This window comes from Xiphias gladius, chromosome 9 (assembly GCF_016859285.1).
Source record: "Xiphias gladius isolate SHS-SW01 ecotype Sanya breed wild chromosome 9, ASM1685928v1, whole genome shotgun sequence".
Classification (NCBI taxonomy): domain Eukaryota; kingdom Metazoa; phylum Chordata; class Actinopteri; order Istiophoriformes; family Xiphiidae; genus Xiphias; species Xiphias gladius.
In genome coordinates this window covers 19453122-19478993 of record NC_053408.1, presented here as the reverse complement: position 1 = coordinate 19478993, position 25872 = coordinate 19453122, and the positions used below count along the sequence as shown (strand labels likewise).

General features: G+C 42.4%; 2 protein-coding genes across 7 annotated transcripts in view; both read right to left on the bottom strand.

Annotated features, from left to right (window-relative positions):
* Positions 1–1112: 1112 nt before the first annotated feature.
* bsk146 (brain specific kinase 146) lies at positions 1113–7308 on the bottom strand. Its single transcript, XM_040135621.1, has 5 exons — positions 7232–7308; positions 3093–3358; positions 2781–2983; positions 2157–2348; positions 1113–2070 (listed from the first exon to the last, which is right to left on the bottom strand). The coding sequence occupies exons 2-5, from the start codon at positions 3262–3264 to the stop codon at positions 1318–1320; spliced, it is 1320 nt and encodes a 439-aa protein (XP_039991555.1). The 5' UTR covers positions 3265–3358; positions 7232–7308; the 3' UTR covers positions 1113–1317.
* An 8167-nt stretch (positions 7309–15475) lies between these two features.
* wu:fj29h11 (protein NO VEIN) overlaps positions 15476–25872 on the bottom strand; it is a 45807-nt gene continuing 35410 nt past the window's right edge. For 5 of the 6 annotated variants that reach the window (XM_040135425.1, XM_040135430.1, XM_040135428.1 and 2 more), the window contains 12 exons: positions 25458–25584; positions 25152–25238; positions 24041–24226; positions 23595–23878; positions 22721–22869; positions 21693–21777; positions 20504–20618; positions 18310–18441; positions 17937–18209; positions 16640–16784; positions 16328–16493; positions 15476–16246 (listed from right to left, as the gene is read on the bottom strand). In XM_040135425.1, coding sequence (XP_039991359.1) covers positions 15833–16246; positions 16328–16493; positions 16640–16784; positions 17937–18209; positions 18310–18441; positions 20504–20618; positions 21693–21777; positions 22721–22869; positions 23595–23878; positions 24041–24226; positions 25152–25238; positions 25458–25584 — 2163 coding nt within the window. In that variant the 3' untranslated portion in view covers positions 15476–15832. The remainder of the gene's footprint in view (positions 16247–16327; positions 16494–16639; positions 16785–17936; positions 18210–18309; positions 18442–20503; positions 20619–21692; positions 21778–22720; positions 22870–23594; positions 23879–24040; positions 24227–25151; positions 25239–25457; positions 25585–25872) is intronic. The other variant, XM_040135429.1, reaches the window with a different exon arrangement.

The following is a 25872-nucleotide window of genomic DNA, read 5'->3' as shown; positions in this document are numbered from 1 at the left end:
TAATGCAAGAAATTGTGCTACGGCAAAAGTTCCACATCACAACATTTTACAATTCTTTTTATCTTTTTTTTTTTCATCTTTTTTTTTTTTTGTAAAGCCAGTTCGTAAAGGTAAGTTTGAGCTACTTGTCATGCAGTTTATAAAAGGTGACTCTTTCACATCTTCTGTGATTTTTTTTTTTTTCTGCAGATTGAATTGAAAATGCCAAGTGATCATTTTTCTTTTCTTCTCAAACAATACTTTGCGCTAAATGTTTCAAAGAAAACAGAAGCTATACAAACAGAATTTCGAGGGTGAGTACAAAATAGTCTTTCGACAGTGAAGTAGATATGTTTGCCACGAAGAACAGAGACATCATAAACCTTCTCTCACTCCAGTCTAACACTCATGGACATATTGGTTCACGGCCAGCGGGGGGGGGGGGTATTCCGTCTGAAAACCACTGGTCAAAACTCATATATAATGTTCATCTACTGTCTGATACCAGTATGTACAGCAGCCAACCACATGTGTTGCACAGGGAAGTGGATTTGGCCAGATTACAATGTGAAGTCGAACAGAAAACAAAAAAAAAGCTACTTTACAAAAAAAAAAAAAACAATAGAAAAAATAGAGTGTGTAGTCTTCTTAGTTTCAAATAAATATTAAAATTCTCAAAGCAAAATAAACACACTTCTTTTGGATTCATACTTACAGAACGCACAGTAATACAGACACACTCACACTTTCACATTTTTGTTACACATGAAACATTTAAAACCACCGCTCACTCGTTTTAGTGTCTTTTTGTTTTGTTTAAATCTTACAAGGTATTTCCTTGTACTCTTCTCCAAAAATACAAATCCTTTGTCCCTTGGCTTCGTCAAAAACGACGTGTCGAGGAGATCACACAGCATCCTGCCACTTTCTGTCTCGGTTTTGCTTTTTTTGCTGGAAGTATTGCTTTAAGAACTACATTTTGGTGTTCTTTTCAGATGGTTTCAGTGACAGTATCTCTGATGGAAGCAAATTTTTTCCTCCGGGTTTCACGAAAACTGCATTTGCACACATCAGTGAAATCAAAGTGTAAATGGGGCTCCTCGCGAAGTCTTTTGAGGAAATTCGACCAAAACCCCTACGTCATGAGGAATGTATGCATTCTGCAAATACTTTGTGTGAAGTCTTCCATGTGTGTGCTCTTCCATTCCCAAGATTTTGAAACAGGATACGTGTTGGTGATCAGTGTCTGTTTGTTTCTATTTCCATGCATCTATGTGGTTGGATGAGAGGTATAAAAGTGTGTACTGGTGAGTGTGTGACATGATCGTTCTAACACGCTCAGACGCAGATCTCTATGGGCGTAGCCACCAGCATGCGGCCACCCGGTGAACTGTTTTCTCGCGGCATTCGATCGTAACTGTTGGTGGACGACACGGAGCTGTTGGTAGACACGGACACGAAATGGTGGCCACCACTGGGTTCCATCATCCCGCCCTTGGCCCCTCCGCCACTCCCCCTCTCCACCGCCCCCGGAGACATGGGAGAGAGGGGTGACAGTGGGGAGAGAGGAGATAGAGTCTGCTGCTTCATCCTCTCCACAAGGAGCTCCTCATCTTCCTCCCCAGACGAAGATGATGAGATAGTGCCATCCACCTCTCCTCGCACACCTCCTCCTGCTCCTCCTCCACCGCCAACCCTCTCTCCACCGCCTCCTCCTCCTGTGTTGCCGTTGCCATTGTTGTTGTTCTCTGCATCCAGCATCCAGGAGTGGCTGAAGTACCCGAACACCTCTTTGACAGAGCAGCGACGGTCCTGCTCCACGGAGAGCAGCCGGCGGAACATGCGGAGGGCCTGCTCGGTGAAGCGCCTCCACTGCGACGGCACCGTATTCGTCCTCCTCCTCTGCCAGCGGATGAATTCCTGGTAGAAAGAGTCAGACGGCAGCGCCTTCTCCCAGGGGAAGTTGCCGGTCAGCATGCAGAAGAGCAGCACGCCGAAGGCCCAGACGTCAGTGCTGTAGTCCACACAGAAACCCTCGTGGCGGGACACATCGCAGAGTTCTGGGGCCGTGTAGGGGATGGTGCCACTCACCTAGAGGGGGAAACTCAATAGGTTACCACCATAGCATCAACAAGATATTCGACGGTAAGAGGTCACAAACTACTACTTCTACTCACTCTTTTCACAGGTGAGCCAGCCCGGCGGGTCATGCCAAAGTCAGACAGTTTGACCTTGCGGCACTCTCTGTCGAAAATGAGGATGTTTTCGGGCTTGATGTCCCTGTGGACCAGCTTCTTACAGTGCAGGTAGTCCAGAGCAATAGCTACTTGGTGCACACAGCGCTTTGCCACTGCCTCGGGAAGACCAACCTTAGAGACAGGGGCCAGAGGAAGATCAGAGTGGAACACAAGTACGATCTTGCTGTCTTTTTTGGTACCACCCACCATAGTGGGAAACTCTCAATATCTAAAGTAGTGGCTATAAATGAGGTTAAACATTCCATCATTGAAGTGACATAATTCCTTTTGTTTCGAATCCAATAATGTCCAGTCAATCTTTCTCGATGGGAGGCAGATCACTCCTGGAGTGCCAACACAGTGTCAACTGATTCAAGGGAATTCATGAAACACGCTTTATTTCGGAGCGAAAACAACTCCACCGACTGACTTCCTCCCCTATCTAACTTACACTTGACTGTGTCTTAACTTTTTTAGGAACGTGTCAAGATGGGTATTTTTGCTTTATCCCAAAAGCAAGGACACAATGAAGCACCAATCAGAATAATGGGTGTGATGGAGTACCTGTGGAGGAATGATATCGAAGAGGTCTCCTGCCAGAGCGTACTCCTGTGCGAACACGTAGTATTCATCTGTTTCAAAGGCAATGCCAAACATGTTGATGATGAAGGGGCAGGGAGACAGGTAGAGGGAGATGCTGTACTCGCGCAGGAACGACTTCAGCTTCGTTGTCTTCTTCTTCAGGAACTTCAGTGCCATTTTTGTACCTTCGGGGGAAAACAAAACAGATACCTTTTTGTTCTGTTGACTGGGGGATCTTTCTTATAACAACAGCATGTTCTTACAGTTTTTAATCAAGCCATTACGTCCCCTCACCTCTGATCTTGTGGATGACCAGGTCCACCTTGCCATAGGTGCCTTTGCCCAACTCCCTGATCACCTCGTAGTACTTGTTGACTTCCAGTCTCTCCAGGTTCTGGGCTGCGATCAGCTGCAGCTCGTCCAGGATGTCCATGTTGGCTCGGGACACCAGCGGAGAGGAGCTCATGCTGGGGGCTCTTTTAGAGGACGTACCAGGGGAGAAAACTGGGGAATGGACGCTCAGGCAGAATAAGAGCAGCAACAGCTAACAGCTGGCGTCACTGTATAGAAAGAGGAGGGGAGACATATTTTTTTAAATGGTGTATTATAATTTCTGGCCTTATAATTATTTTCATTCTAAAATTTGATAGCATCCCCTGCAGATGAAATTCTATCGTAATAATGTAAATTTAAATTACTATAATATTGTTTTAATGTTGTTGTTTTTTTATTTCTATCCTGGTATAACCCTGTGACATACGCTCCTTAAACATAATTAAAAAACATATGTGGATTTATTACATGTGAAACACATTTGACATGTTTATCATGTGGAAACCCATTTCGCAAGACAAAATTTCTCATATGGTTTTCCAACATTTCACATTCAAAATGTAAGACAGTCACAGTGAAAACCATTTCCCATGTAATACCACCCAGGGGACACATTTTTATGATGAACTCAGACCGTAGTTTTCTGACATTTCACATGTAAAACATAAAAGTAAATTATAAACAAAAAAGTACAATTAAAAATAAATGATGAAAAAAAAAGAATTAAAACAAGATACGAGATTACAGGTTTGTGGGACAAGATGACAATGCCATGTTTGTTCCTGTCGGTGTCCAGAGTGTGAATGGCATGCAGGAGTATCCTCCTTTTCATCCCATGATGAAACAACTCCTGCGGGGGACCTTTGTTGTTTCCACACCTACTCTCCAATAAAGGCCAAAAAAAACTCTTCACAAAAAGTGATTTGAGAAATTATGGAAACGCGGGATGTAAGAAAGACGTGTGTTCTGTGATATTTCTGTTGATTTCAAGCTCAGTGATGGGCTGATGATGTTGAAGCTCACAGTCTACTGCTCTGATCTGCAATGAGATAGGCACTGAAAATGCTAATTATCTGCAGTGGAAGCTTAAGTAATTCTAAATGCTATTCGCCGAGGGGGGGGGTGACAGAGCTGAGCTGTGAGCTGAGTCACAAACACGCACACACACACACACAAAACCAATACCAGTCCTTTCTAGCAAATCCATTCCCCGCTGCAGTGTGATTATTCTTAGTGATTGCCGTTCCTGAGCAGCAGGACCTGCCAAGTCCTCACCCTCACACTATAGATCTAGGCACATTGGGAAGAAATATAGGACTTTGCACGTGTACACACACGCACACACACACACACACACACAAAGGCTCACACTCATTACATAACCTGAAGTACTGGAGAGCCGCCCCTCTCTATCCCTGAGCAGACGCTTACGAATCTGCCTTCCTGTCATTGCTCAGTGAAACCAGCAACACTTGGACTGCAGCCATATTTACACCAACACATAGCCCCGACTGTCTATACACAAGTGATGTTTATGTTATTCCTTCAAAGAGTTAAATGTCTTTCTCCCATCTAGTTTAGCAGCAACAAGCTAGTTTAAGTACACTGTCATCCCCTCTGTGTTCCTCTGTGGGAGTGTAATCTTTTTTAGCGGACAGGAAGAGCAGTTGACTCTGGCAAGCGAGGAGGGATGAGTCAGTTTGGGTGATGAATGGCATTGCAGAGGGGATGTACTGTAGCTCTCTCTGGCCCTTAAATAAAAGGACACGTGCAATAAACACACACACACACACATACAAAGGAGGGAAGGCAGGGAGTTGTAAACAGAGAAGGCCATTTGTTTCTGTCCGGGATCAGAAGGGCTTACTGTAGCACTGCAGGATACATGCAGCACCATGTGTGTCGCTCTGTGTGTGTGTGTGTGTGTGTGTGTGTGTGTGTGTGTGTGTGTGTGTGCTGGGACTACAGGGGAGTACGGTTAGAAGAATAATCCTGAATAACTTGTTAAACATCATGATCATGTTTGTAAGCCATTGCTATTACTTAAAGATGCCGTTTTTTTTTAGGCAGGCTAGCCTTTTGGAGTAAAATATCTTGAAATTTCCATGAAATTTGGTACAGACATTCCCTTTAGCTAAACATCGCGTGTTGACATTGTCATTTATGAGCATGTTAGCATGCTGACATTAGCATTTAGGCTCTCTAAATGCCAGCAGGAAGTCGGCCATCTTGGAACATGATATCCAGTTCTCTGAATACATCTGTGTGTTTTCCTTGTCATTTGTCCTTCCACTTGCCACTGTTGCCAGAAATTCCAATAACGTTTGCTCTGATCTTAGTGGTCGAATGTTTTTATTTGTGCGACCATCAGCTGAAATTAAAATATTAACGTATAAATCTGTTTCTAATTCTAACTGCCACATTGTCCATCTAATGAGAATTTGGTCGGACAAGAGCATATCGACCAACCAATCGATCAGTGGCCCGGGAAACTACAGCCCTAACCGCAACCAGTGCCGACAGAGCCTGCCACATAGCCATCGTAGCTGGACCACAGCCGATACGCTTCCTCTCAAAAGGAACTACACATCAGGACTACGTGTTTACAACACGGGGACCCAAGCACAATGACCCGTCAGCTTTGGCCGCTTGTGTTTTCCTCTACAATTTCACCGCTGGAAATAGCTGACAACGTTAAATCAATATCAGCCAAGAAAGACACAGTAATCTTCTCCTTTTTAAGTGAGTTAGCTTAAGGATCTAGGAGAGCCATTACTGCAGTCCCTCTCTTTGCAGCGATCATCACTTTCAATGGCAAAATGGATGAAATGCAGAAAGTACAGTTACTTTTAATGATTGCACAGCAGTAGTCTCCTACTCAGTGCTTAGATGAGAGAAACCTTCCCATTATATATATCAAAAAGTGAATTAGAGATCGCAAAAACAATAACTGTGGACTATATGATTAAAGCACAATACAATTTAATAATGAAAGACACATTCGTTTATGCTACCGTTACAAATACTCAAATATAAATCACTTTCTAATTTCTAATTTGGTGTGTTTTTATCGTCTTATTGTTTATTTTTAATACAGTATATGTAAAAAGGGACTTCCTGGGAAGCACTACTGACACTGAGTGAATTATCCTGATGAATGAAGTGAACAGAATTGAATTCCGCCTTAAGTCTGATGATCTTAACTACATTAAGATCAGAATCTGTGTAAGAATAATCAGATTAACACATCCGCACTCTGCTCAACCATTTCATTCGAGGGGGTAAACACACAGCCTGGTTTCATTTGGTGCTTTAAATGTCTTCTGCGTTCAGCTGCACTAACGCTACACTACGAAACAGGACTTGCACTGAGGTGCTCGCCGGTGTCATCGAAGAGCAACATATTTTATGATAAATGCAGGTGGGATGTTTGTGTGATTAGACACACGTGTCTTTGTCCCACGTTACATCTGCATCGGTCTAAATAAAGGACCCAGACTTTTAAATTCTGAGAAACAAACAGAGAGTTCAAGAATGAAGTCAAACAGGTTCAGGTACCAACACCTAGACTGGATTTTAGATTGGTTTGACGAATCTAATCAGATTCTGACCTGTACAGTAGTTTGTCTGGTTAATCACAGTAACCAGTGTGCAGAGTAATATTCTCATTCTCTATTATTTTCATGTCACAAGTTATTGTGAATATAATGGTAAAATGTTACAAACACCAGCTACAGCTCTTATACTTAGACCTGACGCTCTGATGGCACGTTTGCAGCTTTTCTAAACATCTCGACTCGTTTCAACTAGAGTGGGCGTTTGAAATGAAGAGGGATTTCTGATTAGTTCTGTAAACTACAATCACAATATTTAGGAGATTCTACATCATTAACTGTTGAGCACTCAGTCGTCGTGCTGTGTGTGTGTGTGTGTATGTGTGCGTGTGTGTGCGTCCTAGCAGACGCCACACACCCTCTCCCCTTACCTTAGCCTCTCTTTAACAAACACACTCTGTTCTCTGCTCTGTGTTGGCAGCTCCGATGGACATCCGTGTGTGTGTGTGAGCCTCTCTGCCTGTGTTTGTGTGTGTTTGTGTTTACCTCAAAGAGAACTGCATCTGTATTTATACAGAAGCAGCATTAGACTCATAGCTGATCGAGTCATCGGGTCAGGACAAATGTCGGCTCTTCATGCACAGAGGAAGTCTGCTATTCCACTGTGTGTGTGTGTGTGTGTGTGTGTGTGTGTGTGTGTGTGTGTGTGTGTGTGTGTGTGTGCGCACGCTGCGTCAAAAAGGCTCAGTGTTAACAACAGAAGTAGGTAGCTCCAATTCACGAGCATTTTACATCCTTGATTGAAACAATTGCGGAGCCAGTTATTGGACAGAATCATGTCAGGGCTAAAATCTGATTGGCTAGAAACAATGGAATGTCCCCAGTGTCCGAAAACTAACTATTTACCCTACTGCTCATCCTCCTTAAAGGTGCAATGTGTATTTTTTTTAAACATCAAAAAATGTGATGACTGTAAAAAAAAAAAAAATGAGAGCAAGGTGGAGAAGACTGGTAGCTTCTTGCAGGATTTAAGAGTAAAAATCACAAAAATTATATTGCACTTTTCATACAAATTAATGGAATGTAGTATGCTTTACAAGAAATGAAAAGCAAATATAAAAAGACATTTAAACAAATAAAAATAAAGGTGAATAAACAACTGTAAATATTGTACTTGAGGTGAGGAAATATACAGTAAAACATTCTAAGTAGAAGCGAGTTGGAAAAGTGTTTTAAGTTTTAAATAAAAGCCCTGGTTCACTCCTCTGAAGCAACTCCCCAGTGGCCATAGTTGGAACAACAAGTCATGTGACTCCCTGAGACCCCGAAAGATTTTCTGCCATACATGTATATTCAAAAAGTTGACAGAACTATGAAGAAATCATTGAGTTTGATATATAATTAAAATCATTGAAGGTCTGTACAAAGATAATATCCGGAGAAAGATACTAATGTTCATTTGACAGCCAGCAACAGAAGCAGGATAACCCTTGGTAAGGTGAAAGGTCTGCCATGTTAGGTTGCCTCATCCGTTGTTTAAAGCTGCGCTAATCAATATTTTTATATTAAAAATGGATAAGATGATGGCAAACTCACAAAAAAATTATCACCTGACTCTGTATTTCCCTTAAGCGCTTAAGGAACATTTTAGCATCTTTCAGCTCATTGTTCTGGTATGACTTCACTGTTTTGGTTCAGTCTCCCCTGCTCTCATCAACCCTGTTTCCAGCCAAAACATCTGTTTCAAATGCAAAAGCTCTGATAAACCCACTGTACACTATCTGGCCAGCACAGAACAGCAGGCAGAAAAAGTTAGTGACTAGTTGATGAACTCAGCGGACCATTTAGGAGCTAAGGAGCCACATATTTTTCTCGGCAGTTGATGGAGACCAAAGTAGAGCTAAAAGACAGTGAATATGAAGTTACATTCATCGGGTGGCCAGAAAACACACCTCTAAATGAATGATAATGTTGTTCTGTGTCTGCTGGATGTTTAAATAGGTTTTTGTTTTTCAATTGTTAACATGTTAGTTGTATATTATATATGTCAGTGTTGTGTCAGTCTTTATCATGTAACTTTGTAATGGTTCATTAACAAGTGAAGCTCCATACAAACACTGTATAGTTCAATGTAAACAAGTTGACTCAATTGTTTTTAATTGATAATGAATTTTACTGCTAAATAATAAAAACAAAGCTCTTCTTGGTTTTATATGTTATATGTAAATTGAGTATCTTGAGATTTTGGACTGTTGATCGGACGAAACAAGCAATCTGAAGAAATTATCTAGAACTCTGAAGACGAGCCATGGGAATTTTTTCCTCTTTTTGGACATTTTATAGTCCCACTAATTAATTTAACAATCAACTGATTCATTGATGAAAATAGTTTTATACCCTAGTAACTATACTGCCTCAAATTTAATGTAGCAGTGGATGTTAAAATGCGGCCAACTTTACACCTTTGCGTAATAATCTTAGTTTCAACTCCAACGCTTTAAACTGGACACAAAATTCACCATGTTCCTTTCAGCTGAGCTCAAACCCAACCCAAGTCCTCCTGCCTCCCCTCTCAACACTGACACTCTGTGCCACCAGGTTCGACACTCTGTGGACACAGAGCAGCGACCAGGGGCTGCAGCTGACTAAATCCCAGACTGCTTATGCAACCAGCAGGCAGAGCTGACCAGCCGAGCACATTCAGCGAGCCAAGGCGATGATCACAGCCATGTCCGCCCCCGCTGATGCAGCCATACTGCCCTCAAACAAATTGAGCCACGCCATCTTCATCCTTTTTCCATTTCAATGACCTTTCGGTTTTCCTGAAACACGAGCCACAAACACACACGTTCCTGTTTTATGTGAGAAACAACAGCGATAAAAACATTTAGCCATTACATTTTGCCAACATAGGGTTTGTCTTTCATTTACATAAAGCTTTGATGATCAGAAGTGACCGACTGCTGCACACGCACATAATCAAAGAGTCTGGAGCGTGTTGGTGTGCGTATGCGTTGACAGGGAGTGGTGTATGGGAGCGAAGATTATGAGAGAGAAAAGAGAGGGAGAGCGGTACACAATGACAGTTGCGGGACCCAGGAGACTTTTTAAAAAAAATGAACGACCATAAAGGAAGCAGCAGATATTGAGATATGCTGACAGTTTGTCTCTGGTATGGGGTAAGTTCAAAATACAATGGATCCTACCCTTGCCTTAATGCAACTCGAGTGTCTTTTCTTGGACTTTCCCTGCCTGGTAAACACCCACAGCCTTTAAACTCCACACCTCCAGTTTGTACTTTCTAAGTCCGTACCGACGTAACCATGGTGACATGGTCACATCACCTTTTTTTCGGACATACCTGACAAAGCTCCTCCGCAGACACAAAAGCTATTAAGCTATTATATGAATTTCAGAAGAATTTCTAATCATTACTGATATGTGTGGGCGAAAGCAGAGAGCTCGTGTTACAGCCTACCTGTATCTAGTAAGAACACAATGTCTCCACAGCCACTTATAAACTGTCACCAGAGTGCCAATAAACACCTTAAAAGCATAGTTCGACATTTTATTAAAAAAGCCCACTGTATTTCCTCTCTAGCGGAGGGAAGATCAATACCACCCTCGTGTCTCTGCCCTAACCATAAAGCTAGAAATAGCAGTTGGCTTAACTTAGTATAAAGACCGGAAACAGGAGGAAACCCTTAAAACCTACACTTGCGCCCACCAGCACAGTTAAATTTTGCTTTCGTGAGACTGCCAGGTAGCTAGCAGAGACTTCAGGATGTCACCGCGCCTCGCTAAGAAATAGTCTCGTCACATAAGTCCCCCGCAAAACCACAAATTCTCTTCTGGACATTTTGGTTCAAGCACGAATTGAACAATCAAGATTCATCATGGTAACTATTAAAATTCAGAGGTGCTAATATGTGATTTTTCTTTTTTTTTTTAATTTTGGAGAGAAGCAGGCTAGCTGTTTCCCCCTGCTTCCAGTCTTTACGCTAAGCTAAGCTAATCGCCTCCTGGCTCTAGCTTCATATCTGACAAACAGACACGAGAGAGCGCAAATAAAGGTATCTCCCAAAATGTCAGACTCTTTAACACTAGGCTTTGTTGAATATTACCTTTTTTTTTAAACTTAGTATCATCATAATAGAACCATATCATGTTAGCATTCTAAAAATTTGTGTCGTCCAACTTAATGACCCAGAGAAAGCTGTAATTAAAAACTGACATAATGAAGGAGTTATCGAAGGTTTTCTTTTACACAAATGGAGAGTTTGGTGTCACACACAGAACAAAAGTGGAGCAGAGTGGTCTACTTTAAACATCAGTTTGATTATCTTAACGTCATTTTGCCTACATTTGCCATTTTGTCATACACTGTATGTTTGAAAATATCGTTAATATTCTCCTAATGGCGAGAGCGGACAGTGGACTCTGAGGGGCAGCACTGAGACTGCACCTACATAAAACGTCATTGTTTGTCTGTGTACAAGTGCACAAGCAACATCAGGACATCTCCAATTTTCCTACGAAAGCTGTACTATGATGTGAGGGGGACAAGTCCAGCCAAACTCTCCGCTGCTGCCAGCGAGACACCCGTTGGTGAGGATTTGTTGAGCACCGGACCGTCTGTGTGACCTACATTGTGATCTGTGACTCATCATGCTGGAGTGTATCGTGTGTGTGTGTGTGTGTGTGTGTGTGTGTGTGTGTGTGTGTGTGTGTGTGTGAGACGTGCGTGTCTGTGTGTGTGATGTGTGATGTGTCTGCTCTTGATGTGCCATCAAGGAGCTTAAACTCACTTTGATCAGCTGTGTCTCGGGCTTTACACATACAAACACACACACACACACACACACACACACACACACACACACACACACACACACACACACACACAGACATGCCTGCAACAAGAAACCTCCCACAGTGCCTCCAAATACATAAGGCAACAGAAGATTACACTAAAAGAGGAATCAGTTACAAGGTGATTCACTCCTACCTGACTTCCGCTAAACAATGGAGAATTTCATTACTAGTAATGAAATTTCTGGACAAAAACCATACGACATCACGGGGAGAAACAGTTTGTTACAACACTTAATTCTTTTAAGGAGGCACAAAAATGGCTGCCAGCATAGAGACCCGCATGTGGACTTAGCCAGTCAGGATGTAAATATTATGTTTTTATTCATTCTGAAGACATCCTCTGCTCGGTGTCCTGTGGGGCTACGTCATGTTGGATCCCACCTGCAGTGTGTCCTCAGACTGCACTGACTCTGAGGAAATTCACTGTCACTTAGTGTAACAGAGCTCTGACAGGGAAACACACGCGCACACACACACACACACACGCACGCACACACACACACACACACACACACACACACACACACACAGTAGCTGCTGCTGCAGATACCTGGCTGCCCCCAAAATACAGGATGCATGGTTAGGGTGAGGGAGGGAAGGGGGGCGCAAGGGGCTGGGTTGGGATCGATAACACAAATTCCACTACACCCAATAGGATAACACAACAGCGGACACACCGTGAAGGCGCAATCACAGCATTGTTTTCAGTGTGTGTGCTGCTGCACAGAATGGGCCCAATCGATTCTGCACCGAATACAAGCAAACGCAGTGTACAGCATCCCAGGTATTAGACTAACTGCTGGATTCTTCGGTGAGTCAGATGCAGTCTGGTCAGGATGCAGGTGAGGACAGATGAAGCGTCACTCACCCTTCAATTGGTTCCCATACGGAGGCTGTGGAGTCCGCCCTGTCAGCCCAGGCTGTCGGTGCACAAACGGGATGCTACGAGCCCCGGTGAGCCGGGAGAAGCGCCTGACCTCGGTGTCCTGTGCGAAGCCTCGGAGCAGCCGTGTGTCAGCGGATGTGGCGCCGAGCATCCTGCAGCCTCCTCCGGCTCTGCGTCCTATTGTCTCCGCATCGCTCCGTCCTCTAGGATGGGAGGAGAGGAGAGGGGAGGCAGCGGAGGAGCGGGGCGCCAGTAGCGAGGCGCGGAAGGGGGAGAAAAGCCCTCCCCCTCCTCACCGCTCTGGCCAATCGCAGCGCCGCTCCGCCGGGGGCCGCCGCGGCCCGCTGTCTCTGTACAGACTATGCTACCTTCACGGGCTGTCGGAAATGTGTAAACGGAGGGGCGCGAGAGTGCCCGCACGTTAAAAGCAAACTGATGTAGGGCTTCCAACCACAAGTGCGTAACATCCCCTGGCTGTGGCCACATTTCTGGGGACAAAGTAAAAAAAAACAAAAACGATTGAAGTTCACCAGATAATTTAAAAGCAAGGGTTCACTTTGATATGATTTCCAAATTCATTATTTTTCTTCATTGTGACAACTGCCACTTTTTGCACCATCACCCCCCTAGAGCAAACATGATTTTTTATTATTATTATTATTATTATTATTATTAAATGACATCCTCTTTGCGGCATTTTTTTTTCAAAACAGTTCCACAACCTGTTAAATTGCCATGCCTCAAGAGTCAGTGCTTGGCCCACTTTTATTCTGTCTTCAAAAAATTTAGGTTTTAATGTACATGGAACTAAAAGTCAGTGTTATGCAGATAATACGGTTTTGTACAGCCGCAGATCTTCTCTAACCGATGCCCTTCATAATACAGTCTAGCTGTAATCTTTTAGGATGTCAGCTCATTCAACTCATCTCAACCCTGCGCTGACTGCAGAAAAGTTGATGTTGCTTTCTAAGGTTAGGAGGACGCCTGTAGATATTGTGGACATTGTCACAGCTCAGCACAGGACAATAGAAGTTGCTGCCTGTTGTAAATATCTGGCTCGAGCAACATGTTTCAAATCGTGTAAATAAACCTAGAGTGAAGTGAAGTTTTATATTTTGGAGTCCCGTTTTTCTGTTGATGCTGGAAGAAGGCTGGTTGCCGCCACCTTTTTACCAGATATTGATTATGGCAATTTGTTGTATGTGACTGCATCAGTGCAATGTCCCCACATGTTGGACACTGTTTATCATAGCACGCTGAGGTTTAGGACCAAACTAGAATTCACTCTAGCATATTGTGTTTCATGTTTCAGAGTTGTTGGGCCTTCCCTGTCCATGCGTCGACTGAGTCATTGGTATATTTTTATTTATAAGGTCAGAATACCGTCACGTCTCGGCCTACTCGTCTCACAACTATCTCAGATCACAAGACATACAATGTCCGCTGTCTGTTATAATGTCTATGATAAATGACTCCACGCTTAAATGTGTCAGCCTGATTTTAGAATCAGTATCTGTTTTTGTCTGTTCTCTGTTTTGGAATTGTTTTGTCTGCAACTTTTTATTCTGCCGTCTTGGCCCGATCTCCCTTGTAAGAGAGGCTTCTAACCTCAACGGGGCTTGAAATAAGGTTTAGATAAAGATAAATACAATTTTGTTGATAATTCAACTAAATTGCCAACGAACCCGTGTCACGTTTCATTTTGTTTCAATCCAAAATCACTTCTTTACACGTTTTATTTGTGACTTGAAAATTCGGAAGGTGAGATTTACGAGCCGGACCTGAATGCGTCCAACACAGAGGGGGCATCTATGTGGTGCAAGAGGAGTCCCACTTCATACAAATGAGGTGTTTGTGAAAAAAAAAAAACAAATATCACCAGGTAGTCGTCTCCGTGTCATGGCTACGGCTGAATATCACTATCTGTATCTCTAACAAAACATCAGTACCATATTCAGTCTGTAGTCCACAACACTGCGGTGACTTTATCTTACTGGATGATGTTTATTCACGTTCTCTATGGGGACATTATATTTCACTAGTCCTGTGAAATGTGCTGTAAGATACTGCACTGGATTTCATGAAACCGCCTGAAGCTGTTTTCCCCGAGCCCTTTGCAGAACTACGCTAAACAGCTTAAGACTGAATAGCCTCTGCTCCGATCAGAAACATGCTGCTACTGGTTCATTTAGTATACGCTGTGTCTGAGGGTTCCCCATGACCGATCCTTTGTAGAAAACAGCCCTCCGGTTACCAAGAACTTGCATCATAGGATGAAACTAGGGAGGTGCCGTCCCCAGAGGCTGTTTCGGAAATCTCTGCCAACACTCATCATATGGGTATAAAGTTGCCTGATTTGCTGTGATTACAGTCTTATGGCAACTACACAGACTTCGATTCAAGTCCAAGGACCTCCAGGGTCTCAGAAAAATAAGAATGGGACATTTCTTTTTTTTCCCCACAGAATGAAAGATGGTTTTTATTATGCTTGGTCGCTTTCTCTGTATTGCTCTTTATTGTTTGCCTCCCAAGGAATATGCATTGATTTATCTTAAAGGGTAAAAAATGTGGAGCTGGTAGGTTGCCACTGCAGGTTTCTGTGGGTCAGGCTTGAACTTGACAGTATGTCAGACTGCCTTCTCCTTGAAGAGTTTAAATTGTATTAAAAGTAGCCCTGTAAGTGGTTAAAGATGAGTGGATGAGCTGTGAGAGCACCATATAGAGGTTCTGTGTGCCTACACTAGCAAAGAACAGCCTGTTCACTGTGACAGTGAACAATTCCTAGGAATGATGGGAGCCTGTGAGGGACCTTTCCAGTCATCTCCACTTCTACTTCATTTAACTGAACCCGCAGCTGTAATCACTTCATCTGTCAGTGAGGTTAAGGTGACAGAATCCCTCATTACTACAGATGTTGTAGAACCATTTGTAAACTTATTCAAGGAATAAAAACAGGCTTTGTGTGTCTTCTATGAGTCAAACTCATTCAGAGTCATTCAGTCGACAAAAACAGATTTTATTTCAAAGGAATGCTAGAGTAAAGTTGAGGTAGGGGGAATAAAAAAGGGTTAAAAACATCCAGTTGTTCCACTGACCACTTTAAAATAGCACATAGACTAGAAAACGCACATCTGTGTGTAGTTTGTTGGCAATAAAAATAATATTTTCTACAGACAAATGAGAAAGGAATGTGCAACATTTGTCTTTTGCTCACAAGCAGGCAAAGTAAGGAGCATACAGTAGGTAGCTTCATGGGTATGTTTAAAAGAACTAAAATCAGTGCAGTTAGGATAAACTTTAAAAAGGCATATGAAACACGTAAAATACAAGTTAGAGCCTGTCATTATGGTGTGTGTAACAGTGCAAATACCTCCACAAACTTAAACTTATACAAACAGATAAAGTGCCAGGTCTTTGGTGTGAAGATGCTGCGCAAGGTTCTGAATGCGACACAGACGAACATTTTGGGCATCTCCTGCACTATATACCCTAAATATGTGGTAGTTCTCTTTCTCTTTCAGTGCCATGTCCAGCTCATTGGCAGACAGATGGATGAATGACTTCTCTTTCTTAATAGTCGACTTCACTTCCACGTACACCACCCCCGGCCCTCCTGCAGGTCCGAAAGTAAGTTTGAAGTCGTAGGGCTGGCCGCTCTCTCCGCCCTGATTGCACCACAGGACGTGTGCGGGGCGTCCAGGGTCACTGCTGTCCCTCCAGTGGCACAGGAAGGAGTTGACCAGCTGCTCTCCCCACTCACCGATTGCTGCGACGTCCATCGGGTCGTCGGATAACACCACCTGGAAAAGAAGAGCAGAGTTTAGAAAAGCTTGCTAAGACTCAACCCCTGGGAAACCATCACATGTAGTGAGTGTACTGACAGTGGTGGGTCTCTGGCAGGTGAGCTCCATGTCCTCCAGAGTGGCCTGTGGAGGCTGGACTTTGTTCCAGTGGGGGAAGTCCAGGTTCAGAGGAGGACGCTGAGTGTCCACAGTGACTGCAGCCCCCTGAAACGTGCTGGAAAGCACCACGGCTTCAGGGACGATGCTGATAGAGAAAAGGGAAGGACCGGTGTAGAGAGGAAAGGGAGAAAAAGCAGGTGGGGGGAATTGGTATTATATGTTGAGTAAAAATCAACATTAGTTTTCTACATGAATATTTCAGACAGTGTGGGATCAGGAGAAGAAGCCTACAGGCTGTTTGGAGTGGGCTGCTTGCTGACTGTCTCAGCAGGCTGTGCAGATGGAGGATTCTGTGCTGGTCTGGGAGTTGTGAGGTTCTCCTCTCCATTCTCAGCTCTGTCAGACTCAGTGATCTCACTCTGTTGACTGCACTCTGCTAGTGACAGACAAGACCAGATTAAAGAATTACGCATTTTTATGATGTGTTGTACATGTGGAATTTGTGGATAACGTCACTAACCTATAATTTGTGTGATTATAGGACCTTAAAATCATTCTGATGTGAGAAGGTTTTGCCTTTTCTAAACACTCGGAGAGGGAGAAAAGTCAGAAATGTTCAAAGTCTAATGCGTGGTAGCCTTAAATAAGCCAAAAAAAATTCTGAATACGACTTGCTCAGAAATCTAAACTCTACTATTTTTACTAAGAGCGACCTGGTTTTGGTCGGATGGATTTGCATTGTTTTCATTGTAAATGTAAGCTGTGCCTAGCTTTGAAAGCTGCCACACCAAAGATTAAATAAAACCAGTAATATCCACCAAATATTATCACTGTCAGTATTAATTTTATAGCCAGTGAAGGTTCAAAAGGGTCGCTTATTCTATTACAAACCACCAAAGCTTAACAAGCATTTGCTAGTAGTTCTGTATTATCTGCAGGGTGACAGTAATTTCCAGTTACTTCTGGGGAGCAGAAGAAGCTGAAAACACAACATGGACATAATTTCACCTAATACTATTGTTATGTCTAACATGTCCAGCAGTCACGGAGCAACGTTAGCATTCATTTGGAGCCACGTCTCTGGCAACCTGATGAATGTAAGTTTAGCCCTGGTTTGGTCTTCAACAACTCCTAAAGGAAATAACTGGCACTTCAGCTGCTAGCAGTTCATCCTTCTTCACCAGCTAGTGCCTTACTTTGTCTATCTCTGATTTGGTGCTGGGGAGGTAGTGTACAGTACATATACTACATCAGAGCTTTTTCAATGAAAACAGTTGGAAATGGGGTTGATTTGTTCACGGTCTGCAAAAACCAAACAATGAGTTTAAAGAGGCTAAAACACTCTGCAGAGCTATTTAGAATTTTGCAATTTAGTACTTAATGTTCTTTTTAGGGTTTTTGACTATGAGCTACCCCCTTCACACAAAGACATTTGATCTATAATAAATATAAAAATATTGATTGGTGCAGCTTTAAGTTCAATTTTCTGCTTGCAACAATTACATTTACAGGATCTTTCCTCGTAACCCTAAACCAGTACAAACACAATCAATGGCAGTAGGAGACAGAAGTTTCTTGAATGTGTAACCTGGAGGTCGTTGTGTGGTGCTGACGTTGGTGGACAGAGCAGCAGGGTTAGGTTGGCCTGGATGGCTGAGGACTCTCTGAAGAATGGGCTGGTCTGTAGGTATGCTGCTGCTGCTCCTGTGCAGCTGGCTTCCCTCATAGCTGCTGGGACTCTGGGGGACAACATGGCTGCCTTCTCTGTGCGCGACTTCTTTCTCTGGGTCTCTGTCTTTAGGCCCGGCAGGAGGCGGCCACATCTTCATGATGGCTTCTACTACACCTCCATCAGCCTGACCTGTTGGCATACAGAAACCGTGAGAAATGGGAAATGTGGATGACATTACGATGCTAAAACAACCATTTTTTCCTTTATACTGAACAGCTGTGTGACGTACCCGCGCGACTGCCTCCTGTATTCAGTATAGATGCTCGAGGAGGCCAGCAAACTAGCGTCTGTTCCCCATCCTCTTTTGCAGGGTGGGATGGCTCCTCTGGGGAGCTGATGGAGGAGTAACTCCTAGATAGCACTGAAGTACAACATTTTCAAGAGTTAAAACAAAAACGAGGAAAAAGAAAGGATAGGATAAAGCTGTAAAACAGCAATCACATGCAAGCCTGATTTGATGCTGTTATGCCATAAAAACAGATTTTGTGATCAAAAAGTCTGTTGATCATATTAATCCTTTTAGATGTATGAGAGACAGAGAGAGAAAGAGAGAGAGAGAGTGTGTGTGTGTATGTGTGTGTGCGCACTCTTTGCTGCAGTGAGGGATCTGCTCCTCTCGCTCTTTGAGCCCTGGCAACAGCTGCTCTTTTATGTTGCCACACACAACAGTTAACAAACCCAAATTAGCATATGTGAGAAACACACCAGTTATCTTTCTATGCGTATGTGTGTGTGTGTGTGTGTGTGTGTGTGTGTGTGTGTGTGTGTGTGTGTGTGTGTGTGTGTGTGTGTGTGTGTGTGTGTGTGTGTAGAAGGAGTGTGCTAGGCAGGGCTGAGACTGAGAAGAAAAACACTTTGAATATTATGAAATGATAATGGAAATCGGGACAAGTGTCACAGAGAGAATTGGAGAAACTGCAGATGTAAGATGTCATTTTCACAGAGACTCAGAGAAAAAGCTGCACTGTCTTGTTAGAAGTCATCTCATGCTCCAGTTATAGCACCGAGTTACATGCTGATGTTCTGCATCCAACTCTGAATCTTTCACACGTTAACACTGAGCTGCAGATTTGGATTTTTCAGGGTATTTTCCCAACATTCTGTACACTTTAACAGCGGTGTGGACATGGCCTTAGTCCATCTCTCAACAATTTCTGACTTCCCCACCTTGTCTGTGGCTCTCGGTCCCGAGCCCAATGGTTCCTACTGAAGTTTTCTTCACTGTAGTTTTCAGCAAATTTTGGGATGATTTGGTGGGGACTATTTTCAGTCGTGGATTTGGTGTGCTACTGAGTATTGAAAGTAGCAGGATGGTGTATGTGGGATCATATAGGTCATATAATAGCAGCAACCTTGTCCTTTAGAGGGAAAGTCTGTTTCCATACTACACAAAAACCAACAATAAATTGTTCTTTTAACAAATATTGTCTGTGTGCTGTAGAGCTCCATCCAGCTGTTTCAGGAAATTACAGAGCCCTTTTAAAAATGAAACAGGATTTTAGACCGGCTTTTTAAAGACCGTATCCTTAGGAGGAACAAATGTAAAGGGTAGGGTAGTCAGAAAGTATTGATAGACAGACTAACACATTATTGTTTGGGTCTTTTTATGCAATTTGTTGATCATAAGAAAAATATAGAACAACAGCAGCATTATCCTTTAGCTGGTCTTGTGGAAGGGGGCTACAAGCAAGACTATGCTGCTGTGGCCAAGTGGCAATTACAGGACAATCAGTTACACGCACGTCAGGTTTTCCATCATTTTCTTTGATTCTCTTGAGTCCGTTAATTTAAAGGGTCATCATTTGACAATCTGAGAAGGAGTGGAATTGGAGCACAATCAGAAAACAACACACCCGCCTCCTGGTAAGGTACGCTGTGTCAGCTTCTTGTTTTACATTTGTGATAAAACCAGTGAAATGTTTACCCATGACAAGCTAACATGTCAATTACACAGCAATATCTACCTCAAGTTTTCTAACACTGGTCACCATAAGCTACTGGTCAAACCAGACCATGTAAGGCTGGAGTGGCAAAACCCCTGAATGTACTGAACTGAGCGGAGATATCGTCTTTTTATTCCATGCATTTTGCCTCGTTGTCAAAACCTGGCACCTACATTACCCATAATGTAACTTGACTGCTTGGTTGGAGATTCTGGTGTGTTATGCTGGAAGTGGCTAATGTGGCGGCAAGCCTCTAGCCTGCAGCAGAGATGTGGAGCAGGCTACAGAGGTCTGATAAGCTCACTTCTTTCTAACTCTACACCTCCAGATTTTTTTCATTTTTAAACTTGTGACTCAAGTGACATCAGTTGAGGCAATTTATCAGATTTCACATAGCTCCCCCTGGAGCACTAAAAGGCTTTATACAGCGTTTTCAGTTACGCAATAGTGCTCCCAACACCTATAAAAACACGTCTGTACCTCTCTCCAGGTAAAGGTCTGGTTTGGGTGGCTCTGGGACCTCCCACTGCTCCTCTTTACTGGGAAGCTCTCTGATGTCCTCTTTATGCAACCATCTCCTCAGAGCCCCCGGGTCCTGCAGACACAAACAGAGTTAATCACTGTGGTGACAATATGTAGACCTAATCTTGCTGCAGGATATTACACTTGTTTTATATTAAAGATTTTATGAATGCTTTCCAAGAATATTTGAAGTTCATGATTCATTTTATTCTCACTGGAAGAATTATGAGATTAGTTTTTGTCCTACACTCACACCTCCCCTCTTCCACTGAATGGAAGCATTGCGGGCTTTCCCACATTTAACTACATTACAGACACTGAGGATTAACATACAGAACTGATCCATTCAAGATTTTGACTGAGGTGTTTATTTAAAAAAAGAACTAGATAATAAGACTAGAGTTGAGTAGATTTTGGGTTTCTCCTCTCAGACTCTCTGGCTAACAGCGGCACTGGCAGATGTTCTTGTTAAAATGTTGATGACCTAATTAACATGTACTGCCAGTGACTGTCTGATCAATTTTCTGGAATCATTTAAAAGTTAAAGTAATAAGCGGATATAATAAGTCAAGAGGCAGATCTGTGCGCAGTTTCCACTAAGCCTCTCATATCTGCATCTGTCTGACTTCAGTTTATTAAATGGGTGTTACGCTGCAGAATCACATCATTAAAAACGTTTAATCAAACAGTCAAATATTCCATTTTATTGACTTAAGCAAAGCCAGATACAGAACTTAAATTGAACAGTCAGCTGCATCTAATACAGATTTCAGTGTCAATTATATAATGCAGCCCAAATCTGCTGCATGTCTCGAAGCAGCTGTTGCACAAAAAAAAAAAAAACACACAAGATAGGATATTCAATAGAGAGAGATCAAGGTTGAAGCCTCTGAGTTCAGAGTCTATGGTGCCGCGCTGGTCTACAGAGATGAGAGCTAGTTGCCCTGTAATGTAAACGTGACTCCCTCCAGGGAAATGGCCTATTAATTCTAGCTATGGTCAGCTCCGTGGTGGTGGTAGTTTGTGTGTTTGAGTGTGTGATAGATAAGATAGAGAAGGACAGCATGAAAGACCATGAGCAAGCAATGACCCTTTTCACTGGATATGGATTAGTGATCAGTGCTTGAAGGGATCATATATCACTTACATCCAGTGAGGTTATCAGGCCAGTCAGGAAATGCATCAGATCTTTCCTGTGGCTGATCTCTGTGCAGAACAGTTTCACCAGCTCCCTGAAACACACAAACGTAACAGGATTACAAGGTATTGCAAGACAAACACATTCACCAAAATACATACAGGTATGGGCACCCAATGGATCTTATCACAATGATTCTTTTGATGAGGCTTTGTAATGTTTGATTTCTTGTTGATAGAGCTATAGCACTGAGTATTATTTAAAATTTGGAGTGTATGGATAAAATATTTTCTCTCCCAACAACTAATCTGCTACCTTAACTCAGGCTATCTGCCAATACCCAGTTATTATCATATTGTAGGGTAAATGTATAGACACATTTCTGTCTCTGTCTCCCAAATACCCAGCCCTAACCAGCCTTGTTATTAGTTCATTAGCTGTTATAATTCCTGCTCTGCATGATTCTCATTAATTATATATCAATATAATTATATATAAAACTATTTTAATTCTAGTCCTAAAAAGTTAACCTCACCCAACAACCCTTTATAAGAATTTAAGACTTGGTTAAAATCATGAACCTTTAAGTGGTTTCAGAGCTTGCTGTTCTGTAGTTATAATCATATTATTCATTACAAAACCCTCATATTGGCCACTTTATGTTGAAAATTCCTGTATACATCATACTTCATGTCACAAGTGTGAATGCTTAGAATACTGAGATCCCGGTTAGTTTCAAGGACACTAAAGAAAGGCTATTTTTCCACTCCGTCACAGCTTATTGATTTCATTTCTACTTTATAAGTAAACATATTCAATTGCCGTTTTTCTAATTAATCACATTTTTACATACACTTGAAACAGGAGGAGAGAATAAATTGAAGCTTGAAGAAGGTCACTGTGACTCAAGACCATGTGTTCTCAATCAACCTATTAATATGAAAATGATAACTTTGTTTTGTTGGACACATTTAGACAAACAGTAATCCGTTTCAGAGCAGAGGTTAGTGTTGCTACTCTTTCCATCACACACAAACCTGCAGATTTCCAGCTTGGCTGAGAGGTGATCTTTCTGGATGTAGAGCTCCTTCTCATCCTTCAGCAGACAGATGACATCCTGCACCTCCACCACAGCTTCATCCATGTCACCAACATCCAGCTGGTAGCGAATGTACAGCTTACCCACCTGTAAACAAACAGACAACAACATAAATCATACATACAGTTGGTTCCAGGTGACATAATGTATCAAGAGTCCAGATGTGTATACTTTATGATAATTATTGCTGTATTCTGCTGGCATTAAGGTGTGTGTTCCATAGAAAAAAAAAAAGAATATTTATCTTTAAGAGCGGTATTTATTTGTATTGGAGATTGTTGAGAGTTTGAATGAACCACAGTCAAACAAACCAATCCCCACTGCTCAGGGACAGACAGTTACAGTACAGATAAGAACACTGAGGGGATATCAGGACTATTTCATTATCATTTCTTTTTTTGATGATCTCAGAAATATCCATCAGCAATTGGACCTACTGATCTTTTCTACCCTTGCAGACTGCATGTGGACAGTAGTCCCAAGCACTTACTGGATAATAAGCTCCTGCCGAAGTAAATCAGCCTCTAATTATACACAAAGTGCACAAGGAATGACAGGCTGACTGCAAATTTGCTCTGAGCTTTCATGTTAGTAAATCTGACTTGACAGATCGACAGGGAAAGAGAGTGAAAAGGTAAGCAGCTAAGAGAAAGCTCCTGCTGCTGAAAAGGGCTAAATGATAAATATTTCCTTTGGGTGGGTGCGATCATGGTCAGAGATTCTCAACAAGGCCTTTAGTGAAACACCCAAATAGGGAACTACCTCCAGGTTCCAAACAACTGCTTTAAACCAACGAGTTGTGATCTTCTGACCTGTGCAAAGTAAAGGCGCTTGATTTTCTCTCCTATGTTGTTTTCAATCAGGTCTGAGTAGACGTCAGCCAGTTCGTCATGATGGTAGAGGAACCTCTGGATGTAGGGGATGACAGAGCGCACCATGGCCTGCATGGACGGACAGGGCCTCAGGTTCTCAGTCTGAGGCTCAGTCTTGACACACTCGGACAGTGGACGGATACCGCAGATCTTCAGAAACATTGCTCGATCCCTCTCGTTGAAGGTAGGTACGGTGTTTGCTCGTTCTCCTGGCACTGTATGACCTGGCAGGCAATTATACACCAACAGCCAGAATCAGGGTTTAACCAGGGTTATATCTGTCAAGGTTTGGCAATAATTCCCATTGGGTATAATCAAAAGTAATCAACTGTTAATCATCTAACACATACAACTAAATATATAAAAAAAACAAAGCAGCAGTATACCAAAGTTCCCAGTCTTGCTCCTGGGAGCAGCCTTCTTCTCTGCTGGTGGCATGTTGAGCAGGCAGACCTGTTTGTGAGGTTTAACGATCTTCTCCAGCTCTTTGTTGTCAGCAATCATGGGTTTGCGTGCCAAACTAACCCAGGTGTTATCCTTGGTGGGGAAGACCCTCTTATCAGACACCATACCTGAACACAAGGCAAAACGGGAAAGTAAGAATCAGTTGTAGGAATTTAGTTTCTGTCTTTATTCCTAGCTGCACCATTGTACCTGCTCCTTGATTATTACAAGTCATCATTCAGAGATGAAAGATGAAAAATGCAGTACATACATCAAACATATGTTAATTTAGATTTAGGTGAATGCAATGTCTCTCAATGTCCATCACCATCACTGGGTTACTTTGATACTGGAAAAAAAAACTTAAAAACATGATGATTCTCAGGCAAGTTCTGGAGTTTTTTGGTTCACTAAATATAAAAATAAGTGTTTCATGTCCATCTGACTGAGATATGATGCAAATTTCAGCAATCGGGCACTATGGGTTTTAAAGTACCTTAACAGTCACCATGAACCCTGTGTCACAGCCACTGCTACTGTTGCAACTGTTGCCCATGTGGAGTAACGGAGCAGATCAGCAAGCTAAACAACAATAACAAATGTCCTGTAGTTTTTAGAATATCAATATGCACCTGTCCCTTTCACCCAACGCAGTATCCTTGCCTCATGTGTCACCCTCTGCACCTCCCCTTCTGTTCATCCATTTCACTAAAAAATAGAAACTTTGCTTCTTGGGGGCAGACCTCTTGAGAACTACTAACAGTGAGAACACACACATTCAGATTGTGTTTCCTAAGGTCCCTGGTTACATTACAACTGTAGTTAACTGACTGCCTTCAGTTTCCAATGTAAGTAATTCCAGACTGTAGCAACAAATTTTCCCAAGATGCTTTCAAAACATGTGCTGCACTGAGAGGTAGTGGATGATGCCTGTTTGTGACAAATACTTTGCCGTAAATAGCCAGGCCAACAGAAAGCCTGACAGACACACAGATTGAAGAGGTAATGAAGGGTGTATTGTGTTTGTAAAATGAACGTGTACATTTTACTCACCTTTCAAAGTGGAGCAGTAACCAGTATTAAGGTTGTACTGAGGGGTGTTTTCCTGTTCTCCAGACACTTGAGTTTTACACTTTTGAGCTGTTGAAGATATAAAGATATATTATATTATATCTAAAGTCAGGGACAGAGGAATAATGTACTATAATGTTTAAATCTAGTCAGGAGGGAAATGTAACAGTTGTTGAGCTGAGAGATAATGAGCTGCAGGCAGTTGGACATGAAAAGTAAGGAAATGTGAGAGTCACGGAATGTGAGATACTCTATGAAACAAAAGACTGGCAATCTGAATGTCCTTACCAAGTCTGGCATAGAGCACCGACACATCCTGTAGCACTTCAGCAGTTGGTATGGGAGATGAGGAACAGATCAGTTCCAACAAACCCACATACTGCCTCATATTGGGGCTGGCATCCACATTCAGCAGCTATACATGAGGTGCATAATCACAGATGCATGCATAGCTTACATTAGCAATGGTGTAGTTTTGTCTAAAAATGTGCTACAAACAGTCAGGTATAAGTCTATTAAAACAGAAGACACAGTCTGTCAAGCTGGTATCCCCACATGTTGGAGCAATGTTTATGAGAGAGAGATACTCAGTATTTAAAGAGTTTGGAGGGTGTTTCTGTAGCCTTTCCAAAAACAAAAATAAAAGAAGAAAAGTAAACAGAATGAATTAAACTGTGTGTTTATCTGCCCTTACATAAGCTGC

Coding starts and splice junctions, on each gene's coding strand:
- bsk146 (XM_040135621.1), bottom strand. CDS start 3,264: ATGAGCTCCTCTCCGCTGGTGTCCCGAGCCAACATGGACATCCTGGAC. Junction 2,984..3,092: donor GGTCATCCACAAGATCAGAG/GTGAGGGGACGT, acceptor TTTCCCCCGAAG/GTACAAAAATGGCACTGAAG. Junction 2,349..2,780: donor TCGATATCATTCCTCCACAG/GTACTCCATCAC, acceptor CCTGTCTCTAAG/GTTGGTCTTCCCGAGGCAGT.